At 38.5% G+C, this 13,459-nt stretch overlaps 1 protein-coding gene across 2 annotated transcripts in view; it reads left to right on the forward strand.

Annotated features, from left to right (window-relative positions):
- The first annotated feature begins 190 nt into the window (after positions 1 to 190).
- Positions 191 to 13,459, forward strand: part of MDN1 (midasin AAA ATPase 1) — a 96,047-nt gene continuing 82,778 nt past the window's right edge. For both annotated transcript variants that reach the window (XM_027695308.1, XM_027695314.1), the window contains exons 1-7: positions 191 to 348; positions 5,880 to 6,106; positions 6,708 to 6,932; positions 8,473 to 8,580; positions 8,660 to 8,852; positions 10,814 to 11,026; positions 12,271 to 12,402. In XM_027695308.1, the coding sequence (XP_027551109.1) occupies positions 244 to 348; positions 5,880 to 6,106; positions 6,708 to 6,932; positions 8,473 to 8,580; positions 8,660 to 8,852; positions 10,814 to 11,026; positions 12,271 to 12,402 (1,203 nt within the window). In that variant the 5' untranslated portion in view covers positions 191 to 243. The remainder of the gene's footprint in view (positions 349 to 5,879; positions 6,107 to 6,707; positions 6,933 to 8,472; positions 8,581 to 8,659; positions 8,853 to 10,813; positions 11,027 to 12,270; positions 12,403 to 13,459) is intronic.

Genomic DNA, 13,459 nt, shown 5'->3' on the forward strand with positions numbered 1-13,459 from the left:
CCGCGCGAAGGCGGGCTCCCCTGATCCACGGGACCGCCTGCTCTACTCCCGGACAGAACCCAGCGGCTAGGGGGCGCGGCGCACGCCGGGAGCTGTAGTTCGACGCGGCGTACGCCGGGAGCTGTAGTTCGGAGCGGGGGGCGGGGCAGGGCTGCGCTTCCCGTGACGGAGGCCGGGCGGAAGTTGGTGCCGCCGCGTCGTGCCCGCACGTGCCGCGGGAGCAGGAGAAGCGGGGAGAGGAGGATGGCGGCGGAGGACTTGCGGTTCCGCCTAGCGGAGCAGCTGCAGTTGGTGGCGCGCAGGAACGAGAAGAGCAGCGCAGAGCTGAGCAGATTCCTGGCAAAGCAGGTGGGAAGCTCGGCAGAAGTCCCCGAGCACCCGCTCTCCCTCCGGGCGGGTCTCGCAGGGACCACCGTGGAGGGGAAGGGGGCACCGCGCTGCCGTCGCCCGCTCCCCGCCCTGTGCCGCCATCTCCGCCCGGCAGCTTTGTCTGCTACCCCCCCGCCCCGTGCCGGCCCCTCGGGCGGCGGCGGAGCCGCTCTGCGGGAGCGAATCCCCGCTCTCTACCTGCCCCTTCTCCCTCCCCCTGTTGTGGTGTCTTGCCCTCCCCGGCCCTTTCAGGGGTGCAGTACGTGAGGCAGGTCCTCTCCTGTGTTCTAGTCCCCCTCCCGAGGGGGCATTTCGCCCTGCATTTAAAATTTTCGGTATCTTCCATGTCCTTTAAGGTGACTCTGGAAGCGTGATAGCGAGAGGTGGGATATTGTTATCAAGCACTGAGACAGTACTAGTGCCTACCCTGATGCTATTTGCGTGTCTTCTTTAATTACCCTAAAACTGCACGTGGGACACGTGGGATAAAAAGGCGGAGGGGTTTGCTTCGAGGGTTTTTTTTTTAATCACAGTCTCACAAGTTATAGGGATGCCGGAAACATGGTCCTTATATTCACTTATATTCACTTATATTCATTTTCATGCTTTGGCTGCCTGAACTCTGAAAAGCACACCTTCCTTCTAGGAGAGTTGAGGCCAATCTCCTTTGTGTCTCTGAAATCTTTGAAGAGATGTAATAACAGGATAACAACACACCAGATGTTGTTTTATTAATATGTTTCGTGATAAAGCTTTTGAAGCCCCAAAATTGTGTGCACATTTTGGAGCTCAAAGTCTATATTTCTCTTTTGAGTGTCTAGGAAATTTCGCAGTTGTTTGAAGATGAAAAGTCTAAAGTATCATGTTTTTTAGAATATTGGCTTTTAGTCTGGATTGCTGTCTCTTACTTATGGTTGGGGAAGGCTTTCATCCTGGTAGTCAAGGTTCTTTGTTGGTAGACAGATGGCTTTTTCTTCTGTCGCTGCAAATCACAGGATCAAAGTAAAATTGACACGAATATATATTCCTGAGATGAAGAGTTGATGCTAATTGGTGGGAAGCAGTGATGAAGGGTTGCTATCCAAGAGAAAGAAACAGCTGAGAAATAGAGCCGGGGACGATGTGGATACATGATGCAGCAGACAGATGGAGCAGTGAACCAGAAGTGAGTCACCTAGAGCTGAGATCGGGAAAGAGATCGTGCCCTTTCCCTTCTGGTGACTGGAGATACACTTCAGGTTTAAAAGTCTTGCTAGGTGGAAATTATTAAATAGTGATTATATAGAGGGAGTCTTGAACAGCATGTTAATTAGCAATTATGCATCTTTTTGAAAACTGAATTGCTGTTTCCAGGCTTGGAAGCTACAGATCTAGGATTATGTTAGGTAAACAATCTCCGTCTTCAGTTGTCATACCTGATTTCCTACAAGTTACTTTGTATGTAACCGAGGAAGCATGCGTTCTGGAAACCCTTTACCCTCAGCTTCATTATGTCTTTCTGGCAACTTATTTCTTCAATATTGCATAATGGAATAAAACTTGCTCACAACTGCTAAGTAAGGAACAGTCTTTCGAGGTTCTTAGTAAGATGCTGTTTAATGTGTTGATGGAAGGTCTTGTTCCATTACTTGAGTATGTAATAGAATTAGAGCCTTTTCTGTGGAGTATTTGTATATAACTTAACTCTGCAAAGGTACAGCAAATGTCTGTGCTCTTAATGAGGAAAACGGGATGAAAAGCTCTCTAAACCAGTCTTTGTTTCCTACCTTACCGTTTTTTAATAATTTAAATAAACTGTATAAGCAGTAGGGCTCCAAAGACGGCTGTAATGTGCTTTTGGTTCTTTGGTGTGTCACCAAAGGTGTGTCAGGAAGTCTTCCTGCATAGAATTTTAAGTGCAGTTTTTTGCAATGTGTATGTTTTGGCTCCCTGTGGTGTGTCATTTCAGTAAAGACGTTCATTGCTGTGAAGGTTAAAATGCTATTAGGAATGGAACTTTAATGCAAAAATATCCATATTCATTTCTGCCCTTTGCATCTACCACTGTGCATATATGGAAAGATATAAATCAAAAAAACTGACCCCTTTTGATATTTCTTCTGTTTAGTCTATGGAACCATCTTAAGTGGACTGGAGATCTCGAGCACACCATTCTTAATTTCCTTCTTTAATTTGTTGGTGGTTTAGCTTGGCATCCTTCATTTTGCCTTTCATTTTGCCATGTAGCAGTGAAAATTATCTTTTAGTCCTTCAGTCGTAGCATTTGATATTGATAAATGCCTTTATTCATTTATATTAATAAATGTAGGGGAAAAGAGGTGACCTACCTGTCCCAAATTCACAAAGCTACTCATTGGCTGTCAGAAAAATGTCCTGGCAACCAAGGCAGACCTTTTCTTTCTCCTAAAATATGACTTCAGCTTTTTATTTGAAAGACTAATTAGGCTTTACATTATGTAGCATTATAAATAAGGGAAACTGTATTGCGCTTTTGTTCCATCCTGGGCTGTATTGTCATCTTCTTCATCTAGTTTTGAAGAGTTGTGATTTTTGGGAAATAGCCTGTTAGTGATACAAAATCAAAGAGAAAGTTATTGCTGTTCTTGAGGGAGAGATCTGTCCAACCTTGTCAAAGACGACGTGCTGGGAGAGGTATAGGAAGTACCAGCTTGTGCTCCTTGTAAGACTGCATATCCCCTCTGCTTTTTAATTTTTTTTCTTGAAAAAGCAGGCTAGTGCTTTGCTTCATCTTACTGAACTGGACAGCTGCCAAAAAGAGTGGTGCTGCTCTGTTTTCTTTTTGCCTATTCCCAAGGCCAAACCACAGCTGTTTGTTGCTTCTCTTATTTTGAACCCAGTGAGCCTGCTGATATGAAAAATCCATTCAACTTTCTCACCCAGTGGAAGACTTTGTAAGAAGGATTAATTTGGATAATCTAGCAAAATTCATTGCTGTACAGTCATACAATGATAGAGCTGTTGTGTGAGGGAACAGAGACAAGAACATGTGTTCCTGTGTTGGAGGGGAAGAAAGATATCCCTTGCTTCCTCTTATGCCCTTCCACTCTTCAGAAGCATCCCACTGTTAAAGAAATGTGGCTTTTGTGTGGGACCAAATTGCTCATTGCTGTGATCCTTTCTTCTAGGAATCTTGGGGTTTGGATTAAGCTGTTATTAATGAGGACTTCTGTACCTTGTGAGCACTGAGTAAATTGCCATGCAGGTTGGGAAGGAGGTGTGCAACATGCTGCTAGAGCTTGGGATTGTGTTTGGCTCCAGGTCCCAATTCTAGCTGTGTGTCAGCTTCATGTGTCTTATTAATAATAGACAATGTACATACATGTTCTGTGTTTGGAGGCACAGTCTTAAAGCAGCTGTTCAGAACCATGTGTGCAGATTTACAATCCCAGATTTGAACATTTTCAGATCAGCTGTCTATTGGTACTGGTTGAGAAAGCTGAGTATTTCATAAGGCCATCTTTAGTTAAAAAACCCCTGTCTGACAGTATTCTTTTCCATAAAATTTTTAATTAGGCTCTGAAATCAAACAGACGATCTCTTTGTAGAATGCAGTGTTGCCACTGATATTTGAACAGTTTTATATGTCCTAAGAGTACTACACACAATGACTAAAAAACTGCTTGTTCTCACAGAATTGCTACTGTCATGAATTTGTCTTACAGTAGTCAAGTAATTACAGAATTTTACTGAGTCAGTCATATTATTTATTTTACTATTTTATTGTTAACTGGTTTTATTTGATACTGAAAGATCTGGTTAATAAGTTAAGCACCCTGTTGTGCCTTGTGTGGGTAGCCAAAGATGTAATTGATTTGGAAACTGAAGGTACTTTTATTTTTTTCCAGTGGAGTTTATTTCTGTTTCTTTAGAGCCATGCTGCCTTTGAACGGCTTATCAATAATTTTGCCACTCAAAAGCTGATCCCCTGTAACGAACAGTGTCTTGCTTGCTCCATTTTTTTAATTATTTTTGATTCTGCTCTGATAGATGAGAGGAAGATAAACTTCTGTTTTGTAAAAACAAACAGAAGGCACGGAAGAAACTGCTTGCAATTAATGCGATAGGTTTGATATTTATAGTGTATGTATACTGCAGTTTTTCTGATTTCTTACATGCTGTTAGGGAGTGAATGTCTTTTCAAATTCAGGAGACCGAAGGAATTTGAACACGTATGCATGTATTGTACAAGGATGTCATCAGTGGTATAACCTTAGAAGGTCACCCTTTCAAGGGACCTCAGCACTCTATATACCTTGTAACAATGAAACCAGCCCATCTGTGAGCTCAGGAGCAGGTTTTACTTGAGTAACAAGAGTCTAGGAGGAGCAGCAATTGGCTGCATGTTTTGCTAAAAAGACTACCCGAATTACAGAATATTTCTGTCTTGAATAGGAAAAGGGTTCACTCAGTAAGGGGGAGGGAGAGTAGAGCATCCAAGTTAAGAGCAAAACGGCTTCAGTGCAAATTCATAATCCTGATTTTCAGAATTACTTATACTGCATTGTATGTTAAACATCATAGAAGTGGAGAGGTGCTTGGATAATAACATGAGAGCTCAAAGACCAGAGAAATTTAAGCATAAGACACAAGAAGTAGGTTGTCATTCTTCTAGGAAGACTGGGGGGAACGTGAAGGAAATACGTGTTGGGGGTTTTTTTCTTTCCTTTTTTCCTAGCAGATGTGAATATGTTTTACATGTATTCTAAAGCCTAGTATTTTTTTTCACACTGTTATGATTCGCCTCTGAAGGCAAGGATAACTCAGGTTCTTTTTAATAGACCCGTTGGGGCGGATTAGAGCGAAGCAACACTGAATGATCAATATTTATAAATATATAAATTGTTTTGATCCTTAACATTCCAGTCTCTCACACACAATAAATGGCCATTTCTATGTAAAAGTAAAGAAAAAAAAGTAATCTCAACTTCAAAATTGCAGATACCTGCTGCTCATTGTCGAGAGCATTGCTTGCTGTAACTGCTGTTAGAACTATGGAAATAAGGCTGTGATCATGCACAATTGAATGCTTCTTTTTTGAAAAAAGATAGTGAACTTGAAGCAACTTAAACTCTATTTTAAACCTCAAATTCTTAAATGTTTTGTGGCTTTCATGAGACAGAGCTGTTGAGAAAGTGAAAATTCTGGTATCAAAGATGTATTAGTTGTTATGACATTGTCCCAGTTTTTTTCTTAAAGCAAATAATTGTAATTTTTTTTATTTTTCAACCGTAAAGTATAATTTAGTATTTTGGGACTGTTTTGTAATTCCTATTTAGTGTATCATTCTGCATGTTACTATTTTTTTTTCCAGTATTTTAAAATATGGAGAGGTGTGTCAATTAAGTGCTTGCATCGAGACTTTTGGATTCCCTTCTCATTTTGAATGATTTGTTCCTGTAAAATTCACTCTGAATCCTGTATGTATAATTCTGAAGTTAAAAGTCCAACTCATTTTCCATTTTACCTGTTCTTACTTTCCATTCCTTTAGATTTGGACTCAGCAGGATCGACAGTGCATCCTCGATACGTTAGCACAGTTACTGCTGGATAAAGAATGTACTCTGTTGATTGGCCGTCAAGTTCGGCCAATCTTGTTGGATTTATTGGAAAGAAATGCAGAAGCCATTAAAGCTGGTGGCCAGATCAACCATGATCGGCATGAAAGGCTGTGTGTAGCCATGAGCAAGCTGGTTGCTGACCACCCTGACGTTTTGCCGTGAGTAACGTGATGTCACTTTGTGCAATGTTTGAACTTGAGGGAGTATGTGTTTGTCAGTGTTCACTGGTGATAAGAGGTGGTGGTAGAATTTGGATTGTCTCCCACAATAACAAATGTGGAAAGAATTATTTAGTAAACATGAGTTTCAAACACAACTTTTTAAAATTAAATCATGTTGTAAGATCTTATTGTGATTTTCATCTATGATCTAAAGAAGAGCAAAACAGTTGCCATGAATATTGTTCACAACTGAAATCTCTGCATTTAAAATTAGACCAGTAGGCCAGTAGAATATAAAGTTACATTAGGGATCAGCATTACTTTTTTCAGTAAAAAAGAGTAATCAAAGAGATTTCACCAAAGGCAGTACTGTTTCCCCTTGATAATTAAGTAATGATTTCTAATACAGTAAAGTGTCTGTTGTCAGCTTATTGCTGAAGTGGTTTTCTTTCCCAAGTGTGGACAGAGTTAATTATAGACCTTAATTCTTAATACCATCAATTACTGTCTTAGGACCTCTGCCCTGGCATTTTTATTAGTGGCTGGTTTCCTGTCCTCTTGCTTAAATGTCTTTGTTCCATCTCTTTCTCTTCTAAAGATTTGCTTTAAGATACTTTAAGACTACATCACCAGTTTTCCAGAGGCTTTTCCTGGAGAGCTCAGATGCAAACACAGTCCGATATGGGCACAGACGAATGAAGTTACGGGACCTTATGGAAGCAGCCTACAGATTTTTACAAAAGGAACAATCAGTTTTCCGGGAACTATGGGACTGGAGTGTGTGTATTCCACTCCTAAGAAGTCACGACACTTTAGTACGCTGGTAAGTTAAAACCCCAAGTCTTCTCCGTTGAAAAAATGTATCTGTATCTTGAACTGTAGTTAACAATGTTCACATGTGTGTTCAAATAATACCAGAAATCCCTTGCAATGGAATCTGTACCTGTACCTCTCACCTGATCTTTTGAAAGCTATGGTGATCTATCACAAAGTGATAGTTAGTTAGTTAGTTAGATAGTTAGTTAGATAGATAGTTAGGCTAGCTCTTAGATGTGCTTAAAGCTATGGTCTGGAGAATCCTTTTGAATAACTTCAGTTTGCCCAAGTTGGATTCAAGGAAGATGGTAAACATATCACTTCACCTCTGCTGTAAGCATGTTGGTGTATTGCACGCGTTGTAGCAAGTTATCCTAGGAAACAGTAAAGATGAATATACACTCACTCCCTCTTACATTACGATATATTTTAGTATATTGCATTGATACATTATTAGCAAGTTGGTTCTTTTTTCTGTTCTGTGTATATAGATTTCTCAGCCATTGTAAAACTTTGCTTATTTAAGCTACACTCCGTATTGGCCTTGTTACAGGTTTTGCATGTGATTTTGGTCAGATGTTTTATGGTGTCTGCCTGCAGGGCTTCAACCTAATCACATGTCCTACCTTATTTATACAAGTGATGGTATTGATAGTGCCTTTTATTTTAAAAAGGATCTTTAATAGTCTTCATTTTTTAAAACATAAATTCAGAATTACTTAAGTAACGCTTAATTTTAAAGTAGAGCGTATAATTTAGAAAGGGCAGAAACTAACGTTGTCAAATCTACGAGCCATTTATGATGCTCTTCAGGATGAGATACACTTAGATTGTCTTAGAAAAAGAGATAGTACTTCTAATACATTGAACAGAATTGGTTTACCTGGTGTTCAGCTCGTAATCTTAAGTGAATGAGCTGACTTTTAAACTTTGTCTGAAAACAATCTTCTTCTGGCTGTTCTTCCCTCCCTCCCCCACCAAGCTCATTGAAAACTTAGTTCTTGGAATGTAAAAGCAGCATTATAATAAATGAAAAGTGGTTTATGATTTATGTTAAATGTTTTTTTGTTACAAGACAACTTTATGTAGTAATGAAGTCAAGACATGAGAGTTGTTGGCTTCTTTTGGTCCTGAAAATTGATTTAATTGCATTAGGGTAACTTTAGAAATAGCATGAAATAGCAATTTTGGAAGGGAAATGGTAGGAGAAAAAAATCAGACAAAGAAGACCTCATTTCCCTTGTCTCATATGTTAATGTTCATTTATTTGGATAAGTGCTTTCCTTTACTATATTTCTGCTGATAATTCAGTTCTTTGGAGGAATGTTAGCTAATTGGTGTATAAATGGTAAACTCTGCTGTGATAGAATTGCTTTTCTCAATTCTGAGGTGTTTTTCTAATCCCAGAGAATGTTAAGCGTAGTGCTAAAATAATTTCTATGAATTAAGTTTTCTGCACATTTTTCCAAACTTGATGTTGTCAGTTTGTCAAACTACATTTCTTAAGACTATGTTTTGACATGCTTTGTTCTGAATATAATTTTTAGGTATACTTCAAACTGTCTTGCTCTGGTTACATGCATGAACGATGAGCATAAATTATCTTTCCTGAAGAAGATATTCAATCCTGAGGAGCTGATACACTTCAGACTAAAGTAAGGACTTTTAAAGTCTTGAATACTATTTGTTTTTCTTGATGGCTTTCAGTTGAGTTAATAAATGTGGGTTTCACAGGCTACTAGAAGAATCTCAGCTGCAGAATGTGGAACAAGCTCTTGTTTTGGCCAATCCAGACTCCTCATTTTGGCAAAAGGAGAAAGAAATGCAGTATACGCAAGGACATATTGTGTCAGGTGACCTCTCTGCACATGTAGTAGCTGTATGCGGCATTGTGCTGCCTAGACTACAGCGTGTTTCTGAAGAGCAGGTATGTAACCCATGGTTAAATCTGTACTTTTTTTTTTTTTTTTTAGGAATCTCTTAAGTACAACGAACTGACCTTATTTCCTGATTAAATGCTATTGAGATACTCTAAGTAATGTGTATAGCTTTCTCCCTGTGTGCTGTAAACTAGTGTTGCATAATACAGACACTGCAATGAAGCTCTGAAGTGGAATGAAGCAATGAAGGAGCAACAGTACTGTTCGTTTTATCTTTGTGTAGCAATATGTACAAATTACTGCAAAAGACTATTCACCCTTATGTAGTATCTCCAGTCCAAGTTAGGGTGATGATCCATAGCTGAGTAAAGCCAGGATCTGGTAGAGTTGCTTTTACCTGCAGGATGCGATGTTTTTGCTATACAACCATCTTATAAACAGCCTTTCTCCAAACATATGCTTAGTTCTTCTCTTAAAACAAAAGAAAACAAAGCTGCTACTTAGTCTTCTAGAAGGCCAAAAAAAAGGACAAGGAAGTGAGCGAGAACTTACTGTCTCCACTTCAGTGAAGTGTAATGCAGAATATAGTGCCTTATAGTTTTGGGAAGCCCAGCAAAGGCATAAATGTTTTTGAACATACAGTATTTAACCTTTTTTCTCTTGAATTGCTATTTAACTTAAGCTGTTCAGGTTCCTCTTTGTAGCTGCAGCTGTGTTCTTGACTGTTTTTCTCCTTTAGATATAGTTTTAGCTCTTAGCTGAGTTTTCTTGTTTGATTTTGCAACAGTAATCTACAAGGACAAAAGAAATGAATGAAGACTACCAGTGTCCAGAATTTATTGAGTAGCATAAGCAAGGAAAAAAAGAAAATTTCCTTCAAATTCCTCTCCCTGCTCAGCTTCTGTTTTTGAATTTGCTCTTTTCTAGCCTGTTAGGTTTTTTATAGGATTTAGAGAATGGTTTGAAATTCATTGTAGCAGGGGAAGAAACTGTAGAGCTGTTTAAGAAGATTGTTACTCTCATGCCAGTGTCACTGCTGTTGCAGGTGTGCTGAAGCTAGGCCATGCTATAAACTGCATTACTGAAAGGATACTCTCTGTCTGTGAGGGAGGAAAGAACTTCCCTGAACATCATGCTTTTATTTTTTTAATAGCCACAGATATTGCACTGATCTGGTCTCCAGTGTAGTTCCAGTTACACTAGAGAGGTTCCAGTAACAGCTTAGGAGGTCTGACAAAGACGTAAGAGCAAACTGTGAGGGGAGGAGGTACTCTTAAAAACTAGCATTGTTACCAGACAAATACATGAAACTATTATCTGAAAAGAAGGTCAGACTTAAATAAAAGACACTTACTTCAGTGCTCTGATCTCTTTACTCTGTGCCTTTTGGCAGAAAGCCCTCATTTTTGTGCCATATACTGCTATATGATTGTAAGAGTCAAAATATTTGGAGACTATCTGTAGCATTGATTAATTACCATTCAATAAACTGGATTAATTTAATTTTGAATAAAATCGCTGAATTAACCTTTTTTTTCATTCACTGAGTTTAATGATCTTTTACGTTGGCCTCTGCAGAAACAAGTAAATATTCCTATTTATTTAGTTAATATTCGTACTTACATCATCTGAATCTAACTTCTGTTTGATTTGTCCCGAGATTTCGATCCATTCTGATGACTTAATTTCACTTACATTGTGAATTGCATTTGATTGACATGTGTTATGATTGAATAGGTACAATGCCTATACTGACAATTTAGTGTGAAATCCCTTTGGGAACAGATTGTACATATACTTTTTATTAAGTATTTCACCTTAAGTAGGTTTTTGATGAAATTTATTTTCATATCTGTCACACAGCTTTAGACTCCTTTATTTTATATGCAGATCTGCAGGCAAAAATTTTTCTAGTTGTCAGACCCACTTTCCTAATTGTTCTGTGTTGTAGAACCTGTAAGAAAAATAACAATTTCAATGTATTAACCCAAATTTTATGTTTGAACAGGAAAATAACACAAGCAGTTTTGTTTTGGTTGAATCTGCCTTCACAAATCTTCAGAACCTTGCTATTGCTGTAGCAAATCAGACTCCTGTTTTATTAGAAGGACCAATAGGATGTGGCAAAACTTCTTTAATTGAATATTTAGCAGCTGTTACAGGAAGAGCAAAACCTCCTCATATTTTGAAAGTTCAGCTTGGAGATCAAACTGATAGTAAGGTAACTGATTAATTTGTTTTATGGTTGAATGATGGGACGTAATTCTTACTTAAATCATGGACTTAATTTTCTGATAAGGTAATGTTTTACTGAAGGACCTCACGGTGCCCAGCTCTGTAGTGTTGGTCTTAGAATTGATGAGAATGAATAAATAAATAAATGTGAAGAAAAGTAATAGTTAAGTTTCTATAGGTTTTAAAGTCTTTGCATAATTGTGCTATGTCTGTATCATTCAAATTGTTTTATCAGGGTTTTCTTTGTGGAAGAGCTATATTGATTAATTAAAAAAAATGATTTACATTGGAAAAAACATGATTCTAAAATGAATCAAATTGGTGCCAAAGGTTGTATGAACACTTTCATTTCAGTGTAAATGAGCTAATGTCAGTTTAATCTGATGCCAGTTTTGTGGTAAGGATGAGATGAAGCAAGATCCCATGATGTTGAGGAGATTTGCACTCAAGTAATAGTGATCTAGCTCTATCTGGAGAGATAAAACCAGAGGTGAAGATAATTTCACATTCTTTTGGGTTTGCATATATAACTTTTGAGCTTGAATTGATTTATGTTGTTTGGCTCAATTTATATTTAGTTTTTGAAGGTGGTTAGTGTCTACCAGAAGTGCTATCTGAAGGTTTTCATTGGCATGCATAAGCACTTTACTTGCATGGCACATCTGGTTTCACCATCTTGCAACTGTATGTTTTCACATACATGATTAAGATTGCCATAATAAGAAAAAGTGGTGAAGTTCAGGGTACAAAGTATGTAGTAGTGAAATCATAAACTTAATTATTTAAGCAATGCTTAAATATGGAAGTTACAATTTGAGAGAGAAGCAACACTTGATTGATTTTTGCATTTGAATATCTTGCTTTACAGTTCCTTTTATTACCTTAGTCACAGACTTTTCAAAAATGTGAGATAAAGTTCAGTGCAATTGTAGACAGTTTTGTTTTAAGTTATAGTGACACAACTCACAGATTCACTTCCAGTTACCTAGTTTGTTTTAATTACTATGTTTGTTAGATTATCATACATGTAAAAGGAGGAAACTTTTTTTTTTTGGTAATGAAAAAAGGTGTAGTGCTGGGCACAGATTTCTAGATGGATTGTTTAGTAATATGAGGGCTAAGTAAGTGTTACTTGCCTACCAACTTTGGTCATATTTGTAATTTTTTTCTCTGAGTTTCTTAAGGGATGTCATGAACACGTCTCTCATTTATTGATTGTTTCTGTCATAGACGCTGCTTGGTATGTATCGTTGTACAGATGTACCAGGGGAGTTTGTGTGGCAGCCTGGAACGTTGACACAAGCTGTTACCAAAGGTCATTGGATACTTCTGGAAGACATTGATTATGCTCCTCTGGATGTGGTATGTAGGTTTATATTCACTTTAGGGTACTGGTCTTAGTGCCCATGATAACAATTTTTGGCAGTCTAATTACCATGGGTTCTGCAACAGCAAGCTGAAAATTCTGCTCTTCTTCTAAAAGGGGTTAGGAAGACCTAACCTGTCTGTCTTTGTTCACGTATTAGCACACCAGGTTAGGTTTTGTCATTGTTACAGAGTAGTCACGACCCTGCCACTGATGTGAAATTTCACTCTAAAGATTGGAATTGACACTGATATTGAGCTGCGTGTCTATTTAATCGTGTTTTGGTATTTGAAAACAAAGGTGGCCCTAAACACCACAGAATATTGTCAGTGTATTAGGGTGGTGCTGCTTTTAAGATCGTTTTAGTGTTTTGTTGAGTGGTGCTGCTTTTTTGGTTTGGTTTTTTTTTGTTTTTTTTTCTTACACATTTTTTACCTCTGGCTTGGATGTTAAAAGTGTGTTGTTGCATTAAGCATTATAGGTTTTAAAATTTCCTGTTTTCAGCTCCAGAACAACTAGTTAGACTGTCATCCTTCCCTTTTGAAATAATGCCTACTGAAAACATCATCTACAAGAATGATGTGCTGTATAGGCCTGCCAGATATTCTGCAGATAGTTATTTCCTTTAACATCTGTTCTGTAAAGCATCCTTTGTGTGACTGAATAACCCGACAGTTTGTTTATTGGGTTCTAGGCTTCTGAAATATAGAAAATCTATAAGAAAGCTAAGAAGTACTGCTTCTGTATACTAGATGGTTCACTGCCAGGGGGTCATGCACTTACTTGCTTCTGTGGATTCAACTCATTGCACTCGCTATAAGCATGCCCTGAGTAGTATCCTGTGTTCATCACACTCTCCCTTTCTTCAGGTCCTCCCTACAGGCATCCTGTCTCCTTTCTCTGTATCGAAGTGTCTGTGCTTGCCTCCCTCTGTGCTGAGGGATCATTATGGTTCTACCTCCCTTTTTTCCTTCCACCACAATTACTGTCCTTCTCCAGAAAAGGATAGATTCTCTAAATAGATACCAAACTCTCCTGGGGGTAGCAGGGTAT

This window comes from Neopelma chrysocephalum, unplaced genomic scaffold (assembly GCF_003984885.1).
Source record: "Neopelma chrysocephalum unplaced genomic scaffold, ASM398488v2 Primary Assembly neopelma1_23b, whole genome shotgun sequence".
In the NCBI taxonomy this organism is placed as follows: Eukaryota; Metazoa; Chordata; class Aves; order Passeriformes; family Pipridae; genus Neopelma; species Neopelma chrysocephalum.